This window comes from Schistocerca americana, chromosome X (assembly GCF_021461395.2).
Source record: "Schistocerca americana isolate TAMUIC-IGC-003095 chromosome X, iqSchAmer2.1, whole genome shotgun sequence".
Lineage (NCBI taxonomy): Eukaryota > Metazoa > Arthropoda > Insecta > Orthoptera > Acrididae > Schistocerca > Schistocerca americana.
The window spans coordinates 185875247-185899294 of record NC_060130.1 but is presented as its reverse complement, the minus strand read 5'-3'; the positions used below and the strand labels follow the sequence as shown (position 1 = coordinate 185899294).

Sequence of the window (24048 nt, the reverse complement as noted above, 5' to 3'; positions counted from 1 at the left end):
TGTTGTCGCCAGTGGTCGGCGGAAGGTGCACGTGCCCGTCGACCTGGGTGCGGACCGCAGCGACGCACGGATGCACGCCAAGACCGTAGGATCCTACGCAGTGCCGTAGGGGATCGCACCGCCACTTCCCAGCAAATTAGGGACACTGTTGCTCCTGGGGTATCGGCGAGGACCATTCGCAACCGTCTCCATGAAGATTGGCTACGGTCCTGCACACCGTTAGGCCGTCTTCCGCTCACGCCCCAACATCGTGCAGCCCGCCTCCAGTGGTGTCGCGACAGGCGTGAATGGAGGGACGAATGGAGACGTGTCGTCTTCAGCGATGAGAGTCGCTTCTGCCTTGGTGCCAATGATGGTCGTATGCGTGTTTGGCGCCGTGCAGGTGAGCGCCACAATCAGGACTGCATACAACCGAGGCACACAGGGCCAACACCCGGCATCATGGTGTGGGAAGCGATCTCCTACACTGGCCGTACACCACTGGTGATCGTCGAGGGGACACTGAATAGTGCACAGTACATCCAAACCGTCATCGAACCCATCGTTCTACCATTCCTAGACCGGCAAGGGAACTTGCTGTTCCAACAGGACAATGCACGTCCGCATGTATCCCGTGCCACCCAACGTGCTCTAGAAGGTGTAAGTCAACTACCCTGGCCAGCAAGATCTCCGGATCTGTCCCCCATTGAGCATGTTTGGGACTGGATGAAGCGTCGTCTCACGCGGTCTGCACGTCCAGCACGAATGCTGGTCCAACTGAGGCGCCAGGTGGAAATGGCATGGCAAGCCGTTCCACAGGACTACATCCAGCATCTCTACGATCGTCTCCATGGGAGAAATGCAGCCTGCATTGCTGCGAAAGGTGGATATACACTGTACTAGTGCCGACATTGTGCATGCTCTGTTGCCTGTGTGTATGTGCCTGTGGTTCTGTCAGTGTGATCATGTGATGTATCTGACCCCAGGAATGTGTCAATAAAGTTTCCCCTTCCTGGGACAATGAATTCACGGTGTTCTTATTTCAATTTCCAGGAGTGTATATTGGCAGTTGACCCCAACATAAAGCACATGTAACATATTGTGCATCAATTGGCAGATAGATTCATTATTGTATTATTTCAATATTGCAGATCAGTCACTGTAATCATAAAGGATCTAGGAATACACAGATAGAATGATTTAGGAACAGATACATAAAACTAATCATAGGTAAGGCAGATGCCAGACCGAGATTCGTTGGAAGAAACCTCAGGAACTGCCATTCACCAACGAATGAGGTAGCTTACAAAACCCTTGTTCAACCTACACTCTAATAATGCTCATCAATCTGGGATCAATACCACATACCATCGATACAGGAAATGGAGATCTGAAAAAAAGCATTGTGTTTCATTACAGGTTCATTTAGTAAGGGTGGAGGGCATCACAGAGATGCTCACCCAACTCCAGAGGAAGATGATGCACAAGAGGCATTCTGCATCACAATGTGGTCTACTGTTAAACTTCTTAGAGTTGAACATAAAGCTAGAGAGATTTGAGCTCACACAGTGGCTTACCAACAATTGTTCTTCCCACAAACCATTCACAGATGGAACAACAAGGGATGAAGTGACAGTCGTACATGAAGTACCCCCTGCCAATCACTGTAAGGTGGCCTGTGAAGTGTAGATGTCGATGTAGATTAAAGTATGAGATAACCAAGTGTTAGTTATCACCAGCATTTCACCTTCTCATTCAAGTAGTTGGATCACTACTCTTAATGTAACAAAGACTGAATTGGTTCAACTGAAATGAAAGTATACTGTTTAACCCTTTATTTATTGGCAGGATTTAGGAGTCAGCAGCTTCTGTCTGGAATTCTGTAACTCAACAGCCTGTTAGACCTGTAGGGACACAAAGGTTCCATATTTCATACAGTTTATGCTCCCTATGCTGCATGTCAATACAGTTTGCATGCCATTCTGAAGCCTATACATCAGCCTGGAATGTGGAAACCTGTAACGCAAATGGCTGCTCAGTGTGTGAAATGACACTGAAAGGTTACGTAAATAAAAGTAAGGTAAATTATGATTTTTATGTAGTTACCTTTATATGTGCTAATGTTAACTTGCATAAAATATCAATACAGTACCCTTGTAATATTCAATTATAACATGAAATATGACTGGGACTTGGTAAAACCACCAGGTCCAGGCGACGACTTCACTTTCTGTCAAATTATCACGGAAATGAAGTATGTAGTGTATCCAGAACCCAGAAAGATGGAACAATGATTGAAGTGGGGGCACTGACAGTTGTACAAGATTACAATGTACACAAGGATATTAAATAGAAAGTCAGAAACGTATTGGTACCGACTGTTTTATGCAATCGTGGAAATGATTCTTGTGAGTTCCTATATTTCATACTGTGATGTAAAAGGGACACTTCCATTGATTGAGTCCAAATGTAGAACTACACTCTGTCTACTCGTATTTGGAAAGCAAGTGTCCAAAAAATGGGGTTGTTTTAAAAGGGATCAAAATTCTGCTCTTTCAACTCCAAAGAGAAGGAAGATACCATTTTTGGTATCAAATGATGTATGTTTTCAAAATGAATGATCTCTCTGGCTAAGATTTATCAATTTGAGAGGCAGGTGTGAACTATGCTCATCTACAAAGGTGGAATTTAGACTTCATTCAAATTGTTCAGAGTGTAACTTTTTTGTGTGTTAATGAAAAAAAAAAACTGATTTCTTTTGGGACTTCTCAGTCCCTAATGTACTTTGCCTGTATAGTCCTGCCGGGACTTACAAGTCCTCTGAACATTGTATGCATTTCAATGACTTTGTATCATTTTTTAATTATGGTAGTGAAGTAATATAATGCACTGTTGAAAGGCAAAATCAAACAATAGAAAGTCCAAGATGGAATAACAACAATATTGAAAGAATTGATTGCTACTTGTCACATAGGGGAGGCGTTGATTCACGGGCAGGTACAATGAAAAATGTCAGTAAAATATTTTAGCTTCCAGACACAGTCCTCCTCCCAAAATAGAGAACACACACTCACACATAAGCACAACTCAACACACATTTGGTGCAGTGAAATAGGGAGCAAATGCATAAGCACCACACAGGAAGGAAATTCAAACAACAAATTGAGAAGACTCAACCTTGAAAATGCCATACATCAGTAACATCAATAGTATGTAGTGCTTATGTATTCCCCCCCTATTTTACTGAGTTCTGCTTTGATTGGTGGAGATGACAATGCATAGGCATCTACTGTTCTTTTAAATGTAATTGCTGCATTCCTCGAGTGATATTTCAGTATTTTGTAAAATATTATGTAAGGGTCTCTATGAACTTTTACTAATGCAATTATTTTATATGCTGGAATTGCCAAAAAATTGTCTGTTAACAGACAGTTTTTCTTCTCGTACCCTAAAGCCACCCAATGGCTTCTCCCATTATCATAATTTTTGACTTTTCAAATCTGTTACACGCACTCTTCCTGCATGTTCCATAGCAGTCCACACTGCAAGTGGTGTTTATTCTGGCTTTTGGCAAGTGGTCACTTTAATGTGAATGGACCGTATTTCTAGCATTCTTTTTCGCTGTGCCCATCTGCAACTCAGGGCAATACTTAGGCATTCAAGCAATTACATCATGACAACCTCTATTTTCAAACTACTAGGATTTCACATAAAGTGAGAGCAAGAGTATTTCTTTGTTCTAATTATGTCCAGACAAACTGTCAGCACAATTCATTCCAGTGCAAGAGAAGACACATGACTAACCAAATCAGAGGCAGTTCCATAATTTGCAGCATTGGGGTAATATGTGGACTCAGAATTCATCTCTCACAAACTCTGATATCCTGCACATTTTATACTACAAACGTACTACATATTATGACAAGAAATTTTTGTGCTAAATCCCAAACTTCAAGAGTACTATACATCCACAAAGATGCACAATAATGTTAACCACCAAAACTGTAAGTGTTGAGAGAGACCCATTTTCTCAAACTTCACCCTCATATCTATCCAGTTATTTTCCAGAAAATTGTAGAAATCCAGACCAGTAAAAATAGCTGTGCATAGTGTCTGCACTTACATTATAGTCTACGGAAGAACAGAGCAATTTGAATGAATGCTTTGCCTTAAAGACTAATCACTGAAACATGTGTGTAAGAAAAGTACCTACACTGATGTGCAAAATTTAAGGAGAAAGTACCTTTCACATGATGTGTCACTGCCAAATACAACAGCTAAATGAAACTGACTATACATAGAATGAAATGCTACAGTATAGTACAGAAGGTGATTGAAAGAAGTATGCAATGAGATAAACAGAAATGACACTTTCATTCAAAGACACCAAAGTACTATGATTCATGACGGTCCCTTGGGCATTACAAAAGGCTTGTTATAGTTCTTGATAGGGTGTGTGATCACCATGGACAGCACTGCATGCTCTGAAACATGCTCCCGTGCTGGCCCCAAGGTTGGTAAAGAGTTCTTGTGGCAGGCATTCCATTTCTCCACCAGTGCAGTTGACAACTGCTGGATTGTTGTTGGAACACATGGACATCCTGCAAATGCATCCTACATGCGCTCAATGAGATTTAAGTCAGGGGATTGGGTAGGCCAGTCCATTCGCAAAATATCCTCTCATTCCAAGAACTATTCTATACGTGATGTTCAATTCAGTCACCCATTGTCAGCCATAAAAATGGTGTCAGGGTTGAATAAACCATTGAAAAGACACACGTGGGGAAGGAGTACAGCATCATAACAACATTGACTAATGAGTGTAATATGTCAAAAGATCTGGAGATCATACACCCACATAACGGACTGTCTATGCACACCATAACTCCTGGATCACAAAACCATGGTCTTTGACAATGTTCCTGGGTACATTACGTGTTCCCATCCATCATATGATGGTATGTGCAGCAATGGTGAACACGCTGGTTTTGATTGTCCAGGTGTTATGGTGTGGAGAGACATAATGTTGCATGGGCATATGATCTTGGGCATAGACATGGTACAGTCATCAGTCAACATTATTGTGATGCTGTGTGCCTTCCCCACGTGTGTATTTTCAAGTGTGCACTTGGCCTGGACTTAATTTTTATGGATGGCAATGCGCGACTGTGTGGAACAGTGCAGATGGAGGTGTTCTTGGAAGAGAGGATATTCAGTGAATGGAATGGACTGGACTGGACTGGACTGGTCTGCTCATTCCTCTGGCATAAATTCCATTGAGTACACGAGAGATGTGTTTGGGAAACATACTGCAGCACATACATATGCATCAATGACCATTCAGCAATTGTCAAGGAAGGAACGGAACGCCCTAATACAGAAAGTCCTTACCAACACTGTGGCCAGCATGGGAGCAAATTGCAGAACATGCATTGCCATTCATGGCCATTACAAACCCTATTAAGAACCACATTCTGCCTTTTGTAATGTCCAGGGTACCATCTTGAATCGCAATGACTTCACTATAATAGCTGATTATAAATGAAAGTGTCTTTCCATTCATTTCATTGCATATTTCTTTCAATTACCTTCTGTACTTTAATGTAGCATTTCTTTCTATATATGGTCCTAGTTTCGTTGAGCTGTTACATGGCCATGACCCATCATGCGAAAGGTACTTTGGTACTTTCATCCTTAAGTTTTGCACATCAGCATATAGATAATTTTCAGTACTTTTTAATTGGGGTTTTTTGTAATTAAATCACTGTTAATTTTCTTCAGAGACATTCATTAACAGAATATAAAGACACACAGAACTTTGAAAAGTTCATATCCAGACAAAACAATTATAGATTTTACACCACCAATTTTATATACTCTGAACTGTACTATTTAACATGTCATGTGGACCTGGCCAAGGTGACTGCACCAACTTTCTCCATTTTCTTCATGTTATGGGGTATATTGCTTTTACAGCAAAAATTCTGGCTATTGCAACTAGTAAACTGTAAGGATGACGTGATATCAGTAAATCCACTATTTATGATGAATAAAATCAAGATCATACACTTTCACAAAAACTGATACATGGAAATTATATGTAGGCTCAGAATCAAAATATTGCAGCCCCTTTGTATTTTGCACACTTTAGCCTAAAAAACAGCTATATTATCTTACTTGACATTTATGCTACATCCTAAATTTTGTTGTGTTACACATTCAAGAAATTTAGTCAGTGCATTAAGGAAGACACACAGTAAAATTAGCTATCAAATTCATTGAAAAATTTAAACCAGAAATTAGGGTGTTAATGTTATAAATACTGCATTGATTTGTTCCAGCACCAAGAAAGGTATCAATACATTATTCATTTTATCAACATTCATAATATGAAGGTCTGCACATATTACTGAAAATTTCACAACGTGAGTACATAAAGTGTCAATGTTTCACAACAGAAAGTCTTCAACATGCCACTGTATGAGCAATGGAATCTGGTACAGTTCTTACCAGGAAGCTGCTTTTCACAATAAAAAAAAGTTCAACATTGTGTATCATACAAGTAAAGAAAAGGAACTATCACAAAACAATAAAATGAAAAGTACTGTTGCAAGAATTCAATAATCTTCACCCCGGCTCACTACTTCTTTGCATGTTGGACGCAACAAAATTGTATGCTCAAACTGTGCAGTGTATGATCCTTTAACATCACAAAGTGGTGGATATGCATCAACTATGTGTTTGTCCTTCAGATCCTTCAATGCCATGTGGTATTTCGTACAACCGACTCTTTCTAACCAGCGACGGCAAAATGCTAGTGTGCCAAAATGCTTGTTTATTGTATTCAGTAATGACTGCGAGGACTGCAACCTGGAACAGGAAAAAAATTGCAGGTTTCTGTAGTATCACAGGTACATTAAATGGTAAAACACACACACACACACACACACACACACACACACACACACACACACACACACACACACACACACCTCTTTTAATTTGATAACAAATGATATCATCTTGCTTACAATTTCTGTTAGATCTAGATGCTGTATCAGCATCTAGACCCCCCCACCCACCCACACACACACACACACACACACACACACACACACACACACACGACCACAGTCTCTCACTGATGATGCATATTTTAACATTTTCCATTTAACAATGATTAAGGTTTTTTTTTTTAATACTGTTTCAACTGGAATGGAACTATTACCAAAACTTCACAATTATCTACACTAACAGAAAAAGATTGCAACACCAAAAAATAATTGATGAAGAGTAATGAAACTCCGGGAAAACATTTGTCTAGGTAACATACTTAAGAGATTGACATTCCACAATTGCAGGTTAATGTAAGCACTAGATAAGCCATTGCAAACGTAAAATGCTAGTACATAAACAACCAGTGTAGCTGCCAGCATGTTGAATACAAGCATGTAAAAGTGCATGTACTGTGTTGTACTGGTATCAGATGTCAGTTTGTGGGATGGAGACCATGCCTATTGCACTTGGTCAGTCAACACAGGGAGGGTTAAAGCTTGTTGCGCATGATGCCAGAGTTGTCATCTGATGATGTCCCATACGTCCTCGATTGGAAAGAGATCTCGAGATCAAGCATGGCCAAGGCAACATGTCGACACACTGTAGAGCATGTTGGGTTACAACATGTGGTATGTGAGCAAGCATTACCCCATTGGAAAACATACCCTGGAACGCTGTTCATGAATGGCAGCACAAAGGGTTGAGTCACCACAGTGATGTACAAATTTACAATGATGTTGCGTAGGATAACTCTGGGAGCCGTCCTGCTCCCATACGATATTGCATCCCTGACCGTAACTTCAAGTGTAGGCCCAGTGTGTCTAGCATGCAGACATGTTGGCTGCAAGCCCCGAAATGGCCTCTTCCTAACCAACACGGGGCCATCATTGGCACTGGGGTGGAACCAACTTTCATCAGAAAGCACAACAGGTCTTCACCCTGCCCTTCAATGAGCTGTCGCTTGACACTATTGAAATCACTGGGATGCACGCTATACGGCTTATGGCTCGGAACTGGCCTTCAAGTAACCAATTTGTAACAGTTTGTTGTGTCACTGTGGTGCCAACTGCTGCTCAAATTACTGCTGCAGATGCAGTACAATGTACCAAAGCTATAAGCTGAACACATAATGGTCTTCCTTCTCCATAGCGCCACACAGCTGTCAGAGGCCTCATAATCTCGTGACTGTACAATCCCATGACCACCACTGCCAGCAATCGTGTAAAGTGGCTACATTCCTGCCAAGCTTTTCTGCAATATCGTAGAAGGAACATCCAGCTTCTCATAGCACCCTATTAAACAACCTAGTCCTAACTGAGTAACGTGTTGATAGTGGTGTCTTTGACACCTTTAAGGCATTCTTGAATAATATCAACTCACCATGTCCAATCTTTAAGGTAAGTAACACACACAGCCTTTACAGCATATATTTAAAGCAAACCTCATTTGCATAGTGGTGCTACTATCACTACATTACATGACTCGTGCAAAATTTTAATGGACATCACCTTTGAGATGTGGAAACATGCCTACCAACTTTTGTTTATGTTGCAAACCTCTTTCTCAGTGTTGCAATTTTTTTACTGCCAGGGTAAGTTAAACGATGGTTTGGCATGACCCACACAGTTCTTCAGTTTCCATAGTGATAATTTGTTTAATAACATGACTCAGGACTCTATTGTGTACAACTTTTTCAGTGATACTTGCTGGGGAAAGTCATCATAATACAGACCTTATAGAGGTCTGTCTTCCTCTTTTCATCTAAATGCATTACTCATGAACATTTTAATGACAGATAACTAACAGTTCTGAAATAATATGTTACACTATGATACTGATGTCTACAATACCAGAATTTTTATACTGCAAAACATCCCGATGGTGATGGTGATGATGATGATCATGATCATGATGATGATGATGATGATGATGATGATGGTATGTTGATGTGGGCGCATGACAGGGAGGTTTTTAACACCCATACCAAAATTTCATGAGATGAGTGTGGTTAAAGGGTGCAAAATGATTAAAAATGTAACTACAAATAAAAACAGAAATAACATCTTAAGAATGTGCACACACACACACACACACACACACACACACACACACCCATAAACCCTATCACTGTCGCATCCCCACCCACGTGCAAAACACAATGGAAATATGCGAGATTGAAAACACTAAAAAGAAAAAAAGCAAGTGAGAGAAGTAAAAGAATACAACAGATAGCTGTGGCTGGCCAATCACTGAAACAAAATGGGTCAGCCAACCACTATGCAACAGTATGCATGAATGTGTGGTGTCCGTTCTTTCAGACATGTCCGAAAAGACAGGCACCATGCAGAATCCGCAGCTGATTCCACGTAACGTCCTGAAGCAGTGATCCCCTCCCTTTCCTTCCCCCCCCCCCCCCCCCCCTCTCTCTCCACCTTCAATTTACATACACTATGCAACACGCTAAAATCTCCAGCCTAAAAGCTTTGACTGGAGTCAAGACACTTCACACAACTTTAAAACCTTTATCATACTGATCTCGTCATCAGCTAGAATAGAAGGCAGATTCTCACCGAAATTACCTGCTTCTTTCTTATCACAATATAAAACGCACTTAGTAAAAATGTGACATTCAATGATTTACATGCCACAGTCATCACAGACCAGGAGATCCTCTTGCCGTACAGTGACCAATTTGGAGGTGGGTCAGGGTCACTTCACACCACCTGACTGACAAGCAGATCTGCCATCACCATATAGTTGCCTTTACCAAGTGCAGCTTATTCCCTCACTGCCAGCCACCTCAAATGTAATTGAAACACACAGAGATTGAAATGTAAAATCTGGAGTTCAATCCTTACTGTAATAATTCTGTGCCCCTGTAGAAACCAAGGTGGAGATTTGGTCCAACCTTGATGTAAAACTTTCAAACCAACAACACTCATCTCTAAAAGGCAATCCTTTTTGTGAATCACATAGAAACTAATCACTTGTTGTCAGTTATGAAGAAGCCTTTCCATTGGTGGAAGAGCCACTGTATGGTGTGCAGATCCATACGGTGTGAAGAGCATTCTATAGACCTCTTGCACAATGACTTGTTGCCTGATGTGAAGCAGTCGCTCAATGGCCTCAGAGCAAAAACTAAATATGAGACTGGTTCTAATTACACCAGTGGCCAGCTGAATTCCTCCAGAGCACACCACTCCCAGGAGGAACAAAAGACAGAGATATTGTCAACAAACACAGAACACTAACCAGGAAGTTTGCCTACTGATGCAATACTATTAATAGCTATTGCACACAGTCACACTTAACACCAAAACACTACCTTGATAGACAATCGTTCTCTTGCCTGAAGGGGTCAGACATGACATCACTGATTCGACACCTAAAATAGCATGTCAAGGAGGACTGCATAAACATGTGAAGACTGCCTCAAAAAATGCATTCACGGAACTGTGTGAGAATAATGTGTCTCCGAGTTGTATAGTAGGTATTATCGATGTCAAAAAGTCTATGCACTAAGTGATGCCAGTGCAGGTATACTTGTTACAGAGCTACTTCCAGGAACGCCAGGTTATCAAAAACGGAGCGTATCTCCTGAAACCATACTGAAAGCAATTAAGGAGCTGTTGGATTCTAAGATCTATACAATGCAGTGGTTGACCATTCACTCCCAACATATTTCCCACACAGCCATTGAGGACAACTGTATAGTAATGACTTCGATAAGTGAGGTCCTTCCCAGATTGCAAAAGTGGAATTAAAACTTCATCTCACCACAAGTCATGAAAGTGTCCTGGCACCCAAATGAGGTTAAAAAAGTTCGAAGAGGATTTCCTTGCTCCACCATGTGATGTGGCATAACACAAAACATTCAATGTTCAGTCTAGCAGTCTCTGTAATGATGATGCAACATGGGTTTAAATTGCCCAGTACTACACAATGATATTATTTTTGAAGGATTTCATCTTGTTTTCGGCTGTTAGGATTGCTGGAGCGAAATGAAATCCTTTAAAAATTTTATAGACGCTGTGGACCCATTCTACAAGAAAATAATTGAGAAAGGTATTAAGTCTTAAGTGTACCTACTTATTGTCAGTAGGTTTTATTCCTCAGGGAACCATTACACTAGTTACAGACTACTTGTCTAGCCAATGTTAGTGACATCTTGTATCTGAAATGTACATCATTTAAAGCTCTGCCACAGACTCTATATTGCTATTCGAGGATATATCACTTCACTAACAGAGAACCTGCAACTACCAGACAACTGACGAAGAATAAAGATGAATGGATTGTGGTTTATCTGCATCCTTTAAAAGAATACTGCCTGCCTTTAGACTTCTAGCAGTACTTCCTCTGCAGAACCACTCACAAAGTTAATGCTTAAATCATTACATGCTTGATTTTACAGTAACATTTTTCCATTGAGCAAAGCCTTTTGGTACGTGTTAATTATTTTTCATGTCTTCAAAATTTTTCGTATTTATTAATACAGAAATAAATGGTCAGGATTCTATTGGTACAAATTCCAAAACAATACAATCATTTTATTACAACTGTAAATTACACCATGCTAGAAGACAACACAAAGGAACCCTCAGATATTTAGACATGGTCACAAAATAAATGGGTTTGACAAATACAACTATAAGAACAAGGAGAACATTTCATAGTAGTAAAAGTCTGTGTGTTGTGATATTATAGGCTCCAAGCCTAGCCTTTGGTGAATGTGTGGAATGTAAATGGTGGTTGGAAATGACAGTTTTCCTTGGAGCACAGAAGGGGTTGCTCAGTTACCTGTACACAGGATTCTTGTTTTTGGGTGACTGACAGTTGCTGAGGAAAATGCATGTTCCAGGTGAGTGGCAAGTTGGTAATGTTTAGTCAAAACACGATTCAGTGTTAATGTGCATTTACATCTGACACTTTTCTCCAGAGTCCAGAGATAGCTCCCAAAACATTATAATTTATAATGAATACACGTTAGCCTTAAAAGAAGAGTACAGTAAGGTAACTGTTGAATCAGTAAAAAGCTACATTCAGTTTGTCAGTATGGAAAGTGTAGATTTATATATTATTCAGATTTGCTTGACAAATTGAAAAAATCCACTAGCTGAAGCAACTGAATTCAAGTAACTAAACCTATAAGAAGTGGGATTTGATAGTAGCTTATTCTCCTCCATTTCTCTCAAGTACGACTTACTGAAAGTTTCTTTTCATTTTTTACACAAATATTTGGACGAGAGACTTCTCATTTTGGCTGCAACATATTTGGCAAAAACATCAAAATTATCCTTTTCTTCATTCAATGTGCATATAGTTCTCGCACAAATAAATCACTTATTCTAACAAATTTACTCTTCATCTTGATGGGTGTTAGGTTACAATGATTCACTTCCTCAGTCTTTTGTGATGTGTCTTGACTGGCAGATGTGTATTTGTTTCCATTTGCCGCCTCCTGCACTGCACCATTCTACTCAAAATACAGTAAAGGAAATAAATGAATTAAGTTTATTACAACTTGTACAAAATCTCATTACTTTTCAATTTTTGTTACAGTCACTACCTACATCAGAAGACAGTTAATGTTGCCAACAAATTTAAATGAAAGTTGACCTTCCCCATATGTTTGGTTGGTACTGATGGCAAACACACTCTTATCCTAGCTCCTCCACACAATACTGGCAGTTATTATTTTAACCATGAAGAGCAGCATAGTGGGGTCTTAATGGCAACTTCTGATGCCATTTACAAATTCCTCATTGTCATAGTTGGCAGGAATGGAAGAGTAACAGATATGGGAGTTTTCAAAGGCAGTGGGGTTGAAGATTTCATTAAAACCACATCATCAGGTCTCGAACTGACGCCCCTCCCAGGAAGAATACCGCGTGTGCCACATGTTTTTGTAGCTGATGATGCTTCTCCTTCACAATCTCATAGTATGAAACCATACACATTTAACAGTTCAGGTTTCATCAGAATTTATAACTTCAGACACCCTAGAGCAAGGTGAATAGTGGAAAACACCTCTGGTATTAAGTCTACCAGACTTGGAGTATTAAGGCTTCTCTGTCTCCAAACTGTGTGGAATCTGTAGTTTTGGCCCTTTCCAGTTTACGTTACTGGTTATTGTTTAAAACATATTCTGCAAACTTACACACATCTAGAGGCATATTTGACTAATAAAATTTAGAAACAAGTGAAATAATACATGGCAGTAATAAAAGAACTAGTTGAAGAATGCTATAGTAGTATGTGAAGTGTGGAGAGAATATTTTGTCAGCAGATAAGGCGAAGTTCCTATCCAATACAGATTCATGTTAACAATTAAACTGGAATAAATAAATAAATTATTAATTTTTCTTTGCTTATTAGTGGTAAATTTCCTCCTGCCCATTTGCATGCTAAGCTTTCTTACATAAGAAACAGCAAATTGAAGTACAACCATTTTGATACATGCAATAATTCTTCAATGCCCAGGCAGATATTGTCTTTGTGCTGTTAATTTGATTTCTTAAGTTAGGAATTTTTCCTTGAATCTCTTCTACAGTTGTACTAAATTCTTATACCATTTCTGTTAAGGCATTATATTTCTTCACGCTGTCTTTACAACTTTTACAAGTAACATCCCAAAGTTCAGGTTATATGTAGTACATGTTAATTCTTCAACTTTTAACTGCTCTTTCTTGTCATCCAAGTTCGCTCGACACTTACTGCTTGGTGCCAGGAAATTAGACAAGCAGCCACCTTCCGAGATAATTGTTGGGGTGAGTTTGAACTTGCAAACAAACAGTGTTTACAACTGCTCGTACAGGTGTGTAAACACATACCACTGGTGGTCAAAATATAAATTTCTGACACAAATTCTTCACCAGTTACATTAGACACAATTTCTGACATAAAAGTCATGCAACAGCTGTCCGAATTAAATGTACCTTTAGCAGAAGTAGTAGTTTAACTGTTACCTCCAAACTTGAGTGTTGTTGCTGCATAATGCTTGCACAACTGGAAGTACTTTGCCAATGTTTCAACTGCCAAATGTTTACGACAGACAACAGTGCAAAATAAACTATTCTTTTAATCCAGAAACTTGTTTGCCTACATATTTGGTACCTATGCCTGCCTGTAACTGTTTCAGTTATACTGTATTACAGACATTGGAAAATAGTCGAGGGGATTGTTGGACTTTATGTGAGAATTCTTGTTGACCCCTAGACTATGGGATTCCTTAAGTGTTTCAGGTAAAAAATGCACTATCTTAAAACTGCCTCCTCTTATGTCAATACATTTCATCAATTTTTTTCTAGATAGTGTATTCCATCCCTGATATGATACTATACAAGAACACCCATCCACAAAAAGCAAACAATGTAAAGTCCACATTGGAATACCAACAATTATGGAAAGAACAGATTGCTACTCACCATAAAGATGACACATTGAGTTGCAAACAGGCATAATGGAAAGACTGTTGCATATTAAGCTTTCGGCCAAAGCCATCATCAGAAAAGAAACACACATGCACTCACACCAGCAAGCACACCTCACACACGACTGCTATCTCTAGAGAGAGAGTGAGGTGTGCTTGTTGTCTGAACGCATGTGTATTGTTCTTTTCTGATGAACGCTTTGGCTGAAAGCTTGATATGCAACAGTCTTTTCGCTGTACCTGTCTGCAACTCAATGTGTCATCTTCACGGTGAGTAGAAATCTATCCTTTCCATTATTGCACATTTACAAAAATAAAACAAAACAATTGTTTCCCAGCAACAAATTTCTTTGTATGTGGCTACAGGCGCATAAAAAAAATCTTGTTAATATGGCAGATATTCCAAGGCCCCACAATGGTCACAGTATTTCCAGCAGATAAAATCTAATTGGATTATTCCATGCAGGGCTGCCAGGTTTCCATCAATTGCTGTGATTGCTGTTCCTTGTCTAATGGGAAGATGTAGAAGCAAATCACATCTCAAGAAACAAAGACAGATTTCTTACTAAAATGTTCCTAATGTAGTTGAGGAATTTCTTTTGCATGTGTTTCTGATCGAGATAGAGTCGGTGAAAAGCAGCAAAGTTGTGTATTATCCAAAAAAAGCACTAGCACTAAATATAAACAATTACAAGAAGAGCAGAAAAGTATTAAAAACTGTTCTGGATATCCTGTTAAGGTCATTATGTAAAATATACTAGAATGAATAAAAGTCAGCTGTCATCAATGTCATCTCTGTGCTAGTCTGACAATCTTCTACTACTACTACTACTACTACTACTACTACTTTTGTTTTGCTTTTTCTTCTGTTACAGGTACGACAGAACCACGAACCCAATGCAGCACAGCAGTGTTGCCAGACAGACTGATTATTCTTCATGTTTTGCCATCACTATCAATAACTATACTGAACTCAAACTAATTTCAAGACTGATATGACGTAGGAACATAAATTTCCAATCTAGACAATTTATTTTATTATTATGTGAACAAAAATGACTTTCCAATGAACCTGTGAATCATAAGAGAAATCATATGAGCAGTTTTTGTTAGGAGTGACTCCATCTACACACATCAAAAGGGAAATATCTGTAGAAATGCCACACTTAAGAGGGATAATTGGTATAAAGATATATAGTATCATGACATTCACTAACAGCAATAAGTCAAGAATTTAACTGACCGTAAGTGACCAGGAGATGCATCAAAATTCTTCATATAGTGAGAGACTTCCATATCTTCATGGACCTGACCACGACCAGTAGATCCAAATGTCTCTATTGCATATACTTCATTTTCTTCCATTACTGTAGCTTCACCTCCTTTTACTATAGGCACAGTTTTTCCTGCATGAATTCCTGAAAATATAATATTTAAGTATATTTACATTTTCATAATATAGCAACAATATAAAAATACACCATAAAATTACAGGAGGAACAACCTGGATTTTAAAATATTTATCGGATTGTTGTCACAAGCAAACTAGAGAAGCATTTTGTTCTGTCGTACACTTCAAGCTCTTTACAGGGAAAGTGTAGCCATCCTTTTTCTCACTGCTTAATGTTACCGGAAGTTCATGATTGGCTGAAATAAAGTCCTGTACTTTGTTTGTGTAACACAGGAAGTATTGAGTATTTTCATAAGTTTTGTGCTGTGTAGTGCCTGCCGTACTTTTCAAACCAAGAAGGAAAGTAACTTTATAGGTTTCCTTCTGAAGGGAGAAATGCAGTAAGAAGAAGAATCAGGTTGATGAAAATCAGCAGAGCAAACTGACAACTTGCAAGGTAACCTTGACTGTGGGCAGTACATACAGTTTTCGTACATTAATGTAAATTATAAGATTCAAAATTCACCGACAAGTACATCACACAGCAAAGACCTGCAGTGTTTTAACTTGAACAAACTTGTGATGAAAATTGCTGCACAATGTTGTGGGGTTAAATTCTTAATGTATATACACTTTATCTATGGACAGTTGTAGTTAATGTGCAATTCCTGAAGCATGCTTTTCTCATTTGTTTACTAGTGCTTCTCAGTATTTTATGGAGGTGTCTTTACTACTGGGAACAGTCTCAAATGCAGATACTAGGAACGAGATGTAAAATAATGTTATACATGATTTTTTTAAATTAAATTACTTTTGAGCCATTTAGTAAGTAGCATATGATAGATGAACAGTGTGTTACTCAAACATTTTGCGCAGATTGTTACCATTATCAATAATGTGTGCAAAGTTTTGTTGTTTTACAGTTGGACCTTTTTTTTTAACTTTCAAAAATTATTTTGATGGACAGTTAAGAAATTTTTTGCACCTTTAATGACAACAGTCGTAATGAGAGTACTAACACTGCTTTCATTGTCTAATCAGAATTATTTCACTCAAGACGAATTTGAAACCAGTAGAGCTGATGAATTAATGGAGCTTAGCTCAATGCTGTACCAACCATTTCCTGCCATCGTACACCACCAGTGGTATGCAAGTCCACTGCTGAGAGGAAACATGTTTGAAATACAACCTAAGGAACCAGGTGACACAGAAAAGTAACTTTTACACCTTCAGTAACTTTGAAATTTTAATCATACTAACTGCTGTTGAATCACAATTGTCTGAAACACTATAACAACACATCTGATTTACTGGTTTAATCAACACAGTGTACAACATTTAGACCCATCAGGCTGCTGATCATAAATTGACCACATACATAAAGCGAGCTGAAGTACCCTTTATATTGCTGGGGCAAAATACATCTATCTTATCGATAGTCACTGTATATACTTTGTCGATGAATTAGAACAAAAGTTTTGCTTTCTCACAGTTGCAGTAAGGATTATACCTTTGAGTGTACTCCTTTGGAGACAACATTTCATGGTCAGATAATTTTAACTGTGAAGTGTGCAATGGATGTAGACTCAAATATAGCATTTCTTGCAGCTGTACATGCTTGAAATGGGAAACTATTGGTATCAAGTGCCAAATACCTTGGAGGAGGGAGGAGGATATTAGTGTTTAACATCCCACTGACAGAGAGATCATTAGAGAGAGAGCACAAGCTCGGATTAGGGTTGGATGGGGGAAGGAAATCTGTCAAGCCCTTTCAAAGGAACCACCCCAGCATTTTCCTGAGGTGACCAATGGAAATCATGGAAAACCTAAATCAGGATGGTCAGATGTGGGTTTGAACCATCATCCTCCCAAATGCGAGTCCAGTGTGCTAAAAATACCTTGGATAGAATGCACTGTAGAGTGTTTTACCATGTCTTCTTTTGACTTGCATTCAGTTGAAAATACTATCTACATTTAGTGTTTGCCATGAAGGAACTCAATGATATGCTTATTATAAAAACTGTTAAAATGAATTATGATTCAAATATTCAAGATGGAAGTGCAATACTGTAAACAGGAACATAGGACACAAAAATAGGTTAATTTCCGCAGCTATTAGGTTTTTCTGATGATTGACAAATGACAAAGGAAGTATTTTAGCGTGGTTAAGAAGTTACCAAGAGATATTTTATCCCATCAATGTAATGCTTCAGTTGTGTTTATTAGCACATAATAATTTTTGAAAGACAGCATCTTCATTAAAAAGTAAAATTTGTGATTTTAAGTATGCTTGGTTCAATGCTTTATTCACCTTTGAGCGTCTTTACGTGTATTCAATGTAAAAAATCTTATGCACATTATGTACAAGATACATATACTGAAGAATTAAGTAAATGACAATAAATAGTTACTCAGCACGATACATATAGTTGTAAAATAAAGTTGTTGTTTATTAGGTTGGTGCGTCAGTTCATAATGTTTTTGTTTTGCACACTAGCATTGCCGAATGGCGAAATCTGAACATTTCCAATATACTCTTCTGTATGAGTTCAATAGAGAGGCAACAGTAACAGAGGCAGCCAGAAACATTTTTGCCGTGTATGGGGATAATGCCATTGGAGAGAGCACAGCAAGAAAATGGTTCTCTCATTTTTAGGAGGATCATTTTGACATTAGTGACTCTCCATGATCAGTTAGACCTTCGGAATTTTTTTATGATCATTTAAATGCACTAATCCACAATTATCCCTATCAAGTGTCCTTCAGAACTGGCAAATGTGATAAACTGTGATCATTCCACCATCATCGACATTTGCATGCAATGGGGAAGGTTCAAAAATCAAGTTATTCGGTGCTGCATGCTCTAAGATAAATCATCAGTTGGCCATATGTGCCTCTCTGCTTGTGTATCATCAATTGACTTGTAAACAACGCCAACCATTCCCATCCTATATTGTTACTGGTGGCAAGAAATGGTGTATTTCTGTTAACATACGGAAAAGAAAGGAATCACTGGACTCAAAGAACGCAGCAATTCCCTGTACAAAGACCTGCAAGCATCCACAAAAAATAAAGTTATGCATCTAGTGGAACAGTGATGGTGTAGTGTAGTACGAATTGCTATCCCAAGGTGTAACCATCACTGCTGACATTTACTGTCAACAACTGACATGTTTTGCAGATACAATCAAATAACAAGGACCTGAAAGACTGCATGATGTGATCCTACTCCATCATAATGCCCGCCCACATTCTGCTAGGTGGACAAAAAACACTACACAAAAGTTAGATTGGGAAGGCATTCCGCAACCACCAAATTCACCTGACCTTACACCCTCAGATTTTCACCTTTTCTGCTCTCTACTGAGGAGCCTTCAAGGAACATGGGTCGACGAGTTCTTTGCCTCAAAACTACATGATTTCTACAGTTGCAGAATCGAAAAGTTACCCCAGCATTGGCAGACCACTGTAAATAGGGAAAGAGAATATATTATTTGTAATCATGTTCAGGTAATTTGCTGAAGTAAACAAGATCAAGATATTTGTAGCAAGCCTAGCGTATGGTGAATTAATTGAGGCACAAAATCATAAGGGCCACAGGCACAGGAACAAAGTTCTGAGAGAAATAGATTTTTGTGAATATCAAATTTGTAGACAAACCACCAACCCTATAGGTCTAATTTGTTTCTTAACCAAGTCTTGACATCATATACTTTCTATGAAAAAATAATGTACCTCCTTCATGTTATGAAAAATTAATTAATATTTAGGTTTATATTTTTTATTACTATTAATTCACAACATTTCTGTGGGTAGTGTGTTCTGACATTTGTGAAGTTTGTAATTAATGAGAAATTACAAACAGAACGTAAAGAACAGTTACTAAATGCAACACACACAGAATTATGATTTGTTCCAACACTTTACGATTCTCATTACCATCATTTTCATTAGGCACATTCTGTGGTTTGCTGTTCAGATAAAACTGCCAATATACCTCCAACTAGGCACATGGATCTGGTTCTGTGGTAGTGTTGGTGCATAAACACTGTCCTTAATGAAACCCCACATGAAGAAGACACAGGGCGTCAAACCGGGTGTCCAAGAATGCCAGTTGAGAATTGCTAAGTCGCTGGCTGTTTGATGATGAATCCAACGGTTCAGTAATTTCATTCAGATATTCACGCACTTGTCGACTCCATTGAGAGGGTGTACAGTCTTGTTGAAAAAATGAAGGCGACCTCATTCAATTTTGGGGACAACCAATTTTGTAACACATCAAAATACTACTTACTGTTAATCGTGTTTCCATCAAAGGACAGACGAACTGTAAACAGACGAGAGGGATATCGCACAAAACATATTAACTTTGGGTGAATCTCTTACCTGTTCAGTCTGTGCATGTGTGTTCTGTAGGCCCCAAATTCTAACATTGTATTTGTTTACTTTCCCACTCAGGTGGAAAGTCACTTCATCACTGAAGAAAATGCATTGTGTGAAACTGTTATCATTGTCAATAGTATTCTGAAGCTCCTCAGAAAATGCCACACGTTTGCGTTTGTTGTCATGACATACAGCCTTTAACAGCTGTACATTGTATGGCTTCATAACCAACCGAAGTCTCAACAAGTGCCAAATTATTGTTGCAGGCAGTTAACTCCCGATTAGCACGACGAGTCAATATTGTAAGACTTTGTTGGAAAGTGGTTTGAATTCATGTAACTTTTTCCATCAGAAACATGAGGGTAGCCAAGACTCTTACCTTTACTTACACATCCTGTGTCTACAAACTGTTGATACCATTTATAAATGCTCCATCCATATGGTTGATCAGTTTGGTACCTCAAAATGGAATGTCTTTACACTGTAATCACAGGATACACTTCGCAAACTTGAGAACACACAATGATTTCTGCTGGGGAGTAGCCATTTTGCAACAGGTGAAGTTAATCAAGAAATGTGAAGACAACTGATGTCTAGCAGCAATGCATATAAACTAAGCAACGTATTCGTTCCTCCAATACTGAGCCGTGGCACAGCGATCAATAGTTCTGACAACATAATACTTTGTAATATGTATATTCTTCTTTAAACACCCTGTATTTAGCAAATGGTTAACATTTCTATTCTTAAACCAAATGTCTATGTTTATATTACCAAAAATTACTAGTGTCTAATATCTGTTTGAGTAACAAGATCATCAGTGTCTCCAGCAGTTGCACAAACAAATCATCTTTGATTCAGGAGGCAGTATAATGAAGTAACTATTAATTTCCTGCTCTGGCAACATTTTGGCTGCAACTTCAACTTTTGCCTCTACATGAAGTTTACTTACATCTATAACTTTATAGATTAATTACACATTACTTTTAACATGGACAGATACACCACCGTGATTTATAGCACAGGGAACTTGCAAGGGTAGCAAGTGGTCAGCTGAAATATTGCAGAAAACCATGAAGCTTGTGGAAAAATGGGGTACAAAACCTTGCTGGAAAACAAATTAACGTTTCTTTTGGAGATAACCCTCAGCTGTACATTACAGAATGTGAAGTTAAACATCGTGTACTGAGAGAACTCGTGGGTTCGCTAAAAGTCAAATTTGACCTCCTGATACCAGAGATACAACCTACAGTTCTTATGATGTACGATGTTAGTACCACTCCGTCGTTGGAGCACAATTCTGGCACTGGCTGTATCGATGGTAATGCTCCGATACCACCTGCAAAATTTTTTTCTTACACTGCAGGTTCTCATGTATTTTTCTTTATGTGGGTCGTATTGGGTACAGATGGAAGCAAACAATATTTTACCATTATTCAGGAGCTTATTTTTCAAGTTCATATGTCAAGGACACAACTGTAACAATTTTATCTGAATGTGAGGCACCTGGAATGAAAGTTCATTGTCTAGTATCTCCTATAGGAGGGCAAAATCAAGCTGTATGATGAGAACTGGGAATTACAGTTGGTACATGTTTGAAATTGACAAACTCCTGTCAGCTTTCTTGTTGATACACCATTCTTTTTTTATCAGTGGGCAGTCAACCTTACAGCCCCCACCCCCGTACGACACTATCTAGAAACATTACCTTCCATGTAACAATGTACATATTAGTCATGTGTCACAGCTGTCTAAGGTAGACAATAGTTTAAGTTTGAAACTGGCATCCAAAACTGTGCAAAAGGTGTTTGACGCCAAATCACTGTAACAAAATGAGAGTTGGTTTGGACACTGTGCCGATTACTTACCAGACTGCTGCTGCCATTGATTATTTTGTGAAGACAAGGAAACTTCTAAGGAATGATTTGACCACAGCATAGTTCTTAAATCAAGTTCATAATTGGATTTGTTCGATTCATGACTCTTTAAGTTCCATCTATACCTCTGAGTGGTATTAACAAATAAATACATAATGAGGCATTACTTGAAAACCAGATCATCAGAAGGGCATTTGGAAGCCAGTCCAGTCTAGTGTATTTTTGTCAACTGCAGGTATTTTAGAACTGCACGGCACATTTATGAAGGAGAACGGGTTTTAATTTATACTGGCAGGGAGATTTACACATGACGCGTTTCAAAAATTCAGTACCCACACAAGGTAAATTCAAATCAGCAACTAAGAGTTATCACTCTTATTCAGAATTTTTACAGGTACCAGTAACTACAGTGATGAAACTGATGACAGTAATTTCTTAGCAAAATTTGATGGGAGAGACTGTGACAATTAGCAGAAACATGCTGAGAAAATTGATGAATCAGATGATAACATGGTATGTGATAACGAGCAGCAGCCTCTCTATTGCTTATGTGAGCACACTGTTACTCTGCAAATCATGTCAAAAGAGCCTTCCAGCATCTGAGGAAAATTCCCAGACGTCTATTCTTTTACATCTGAAATAATTTACAGAGACCTCATTTACTCAGCCATCAAATGCAGTTTTCAATGTTTTGCTGAACACAGACATGCAGATGAGAAGCAACAACAACAAGTTACTCTCAGGTGGATTGCTACTAGATGATCTAACCACTTACATTGCTGAGATGGTGAAGCAAAGAATAATCTTCCCAGAAAGTTGTATGTGCAGGAGAAGATAATTAGAAGTTTGGTGACAACAAGGATTCATTTACTTTTGCGAGATGAAAGTAAAAGATATAGTGGGTTAGTGGTGCAAGGCAGAATAAGCACGGCAAGGAAGAAAAAAAAATGCACAAGCCATGGCTGTCAAAATAACTTTTTGGTTAATAATTTGAAACAGTGTATAAATGGTTTTGAGTGAAATTTATTCAGTGATATCAGTTACATCCTAAAATGTGTGCACTGTGTTCATACATTATGGTTCCCAAGTATCCGGACACCCCTAAAGATACACGTTTTCCATATTAGGTGCATTGTGCTGCCTCCTACTGCCAGGTACTCCATATCAGTGACCTCAGTGGTCATTAGATATCATGAGAGAGCAGAATGGGGCACTCCACGGAACTCACAGAGTTTGAACGTGGTCAGGTGATTGGGTGTCACCTGTGTCATACGTCTCGACGCGAGATTTCCACACTCCTAAACATCCCTAGGTACACTGTTTTCGATGCGCTAGTGAAGTGGAAACCCGAAGGGACACGTACAGCACAAAAGCGTAAAGGCCAACCTCATCTGCTGACTGAGAGAGACCGCCAACAGTTGAAGAGGGTCGTAATGTGTAATAGGCAGACATCTATCCAGACCATCACACAGGAATTGCAAACTACATCAGGATCCACTGCAAGTACTAAAAGGTGAGATGTGGGAAAACATGGATTTGACGGTCGAGCGGCTGCTCATGAGCTACAAATCACGACGGTAAATGCCAAACGACACCTCGCTTGGTGTAAGGATCATAAACATTGGACAATTCAGCAATGGAAAAACGTTGCATGGAGTGACGAATCATGGTACACAGTATCGTCATCCTATGGAGGATGTGCATATGGTGAATGCCTGGTGAATGACATCTGCCAGTGTGTGTAGTGCCAACAGTAAAATTCGGAGGAGCTGGTGTTGTGGTGTGGTCATGTTTTTCACGGAGGGGCAGGCACTCGTCATTGTTTTACGTGGCACTATCACAGCACAGGCCTATATTGATGTTTTAAGCACCTTCTTGCTTCCCACTGTTGAAAAGCAATTTGGGGATGGTGACTCCATCTTTCAACATGA

The 24048-nt window shown here is 38.9% G+C and overlaps 1 protein-coding gene across 1 annotated transcript in view; it reads right to left on the bottom strand.

Moving 5' to 3' along the window:
- Positions 1-5750: 5750 nt before the first annotated feature.
- Positions 5751-24048, bottom strand: part of LOC124555743 (methionine aminopeptidase 2) — a 104688-nt gene continuing 86390 nt past the window's right edge. Inside the window, exons 8-9 of the mRNA XM_047129766.1 lie at positions 15711-15885; positions 5751-6849 (exon numbers count right to left, since the gene is read on the bottom strand). Coding sequence (XP_046985722.1) covers positions 6597-6849; positions 15711-15885 — 428 coding nt within the window. The 3' untranslated portion in view covers positions 5751-6596. The remainder of the gene's footprint in view (positions 6850-15710; positions 15886-24048) is intronic.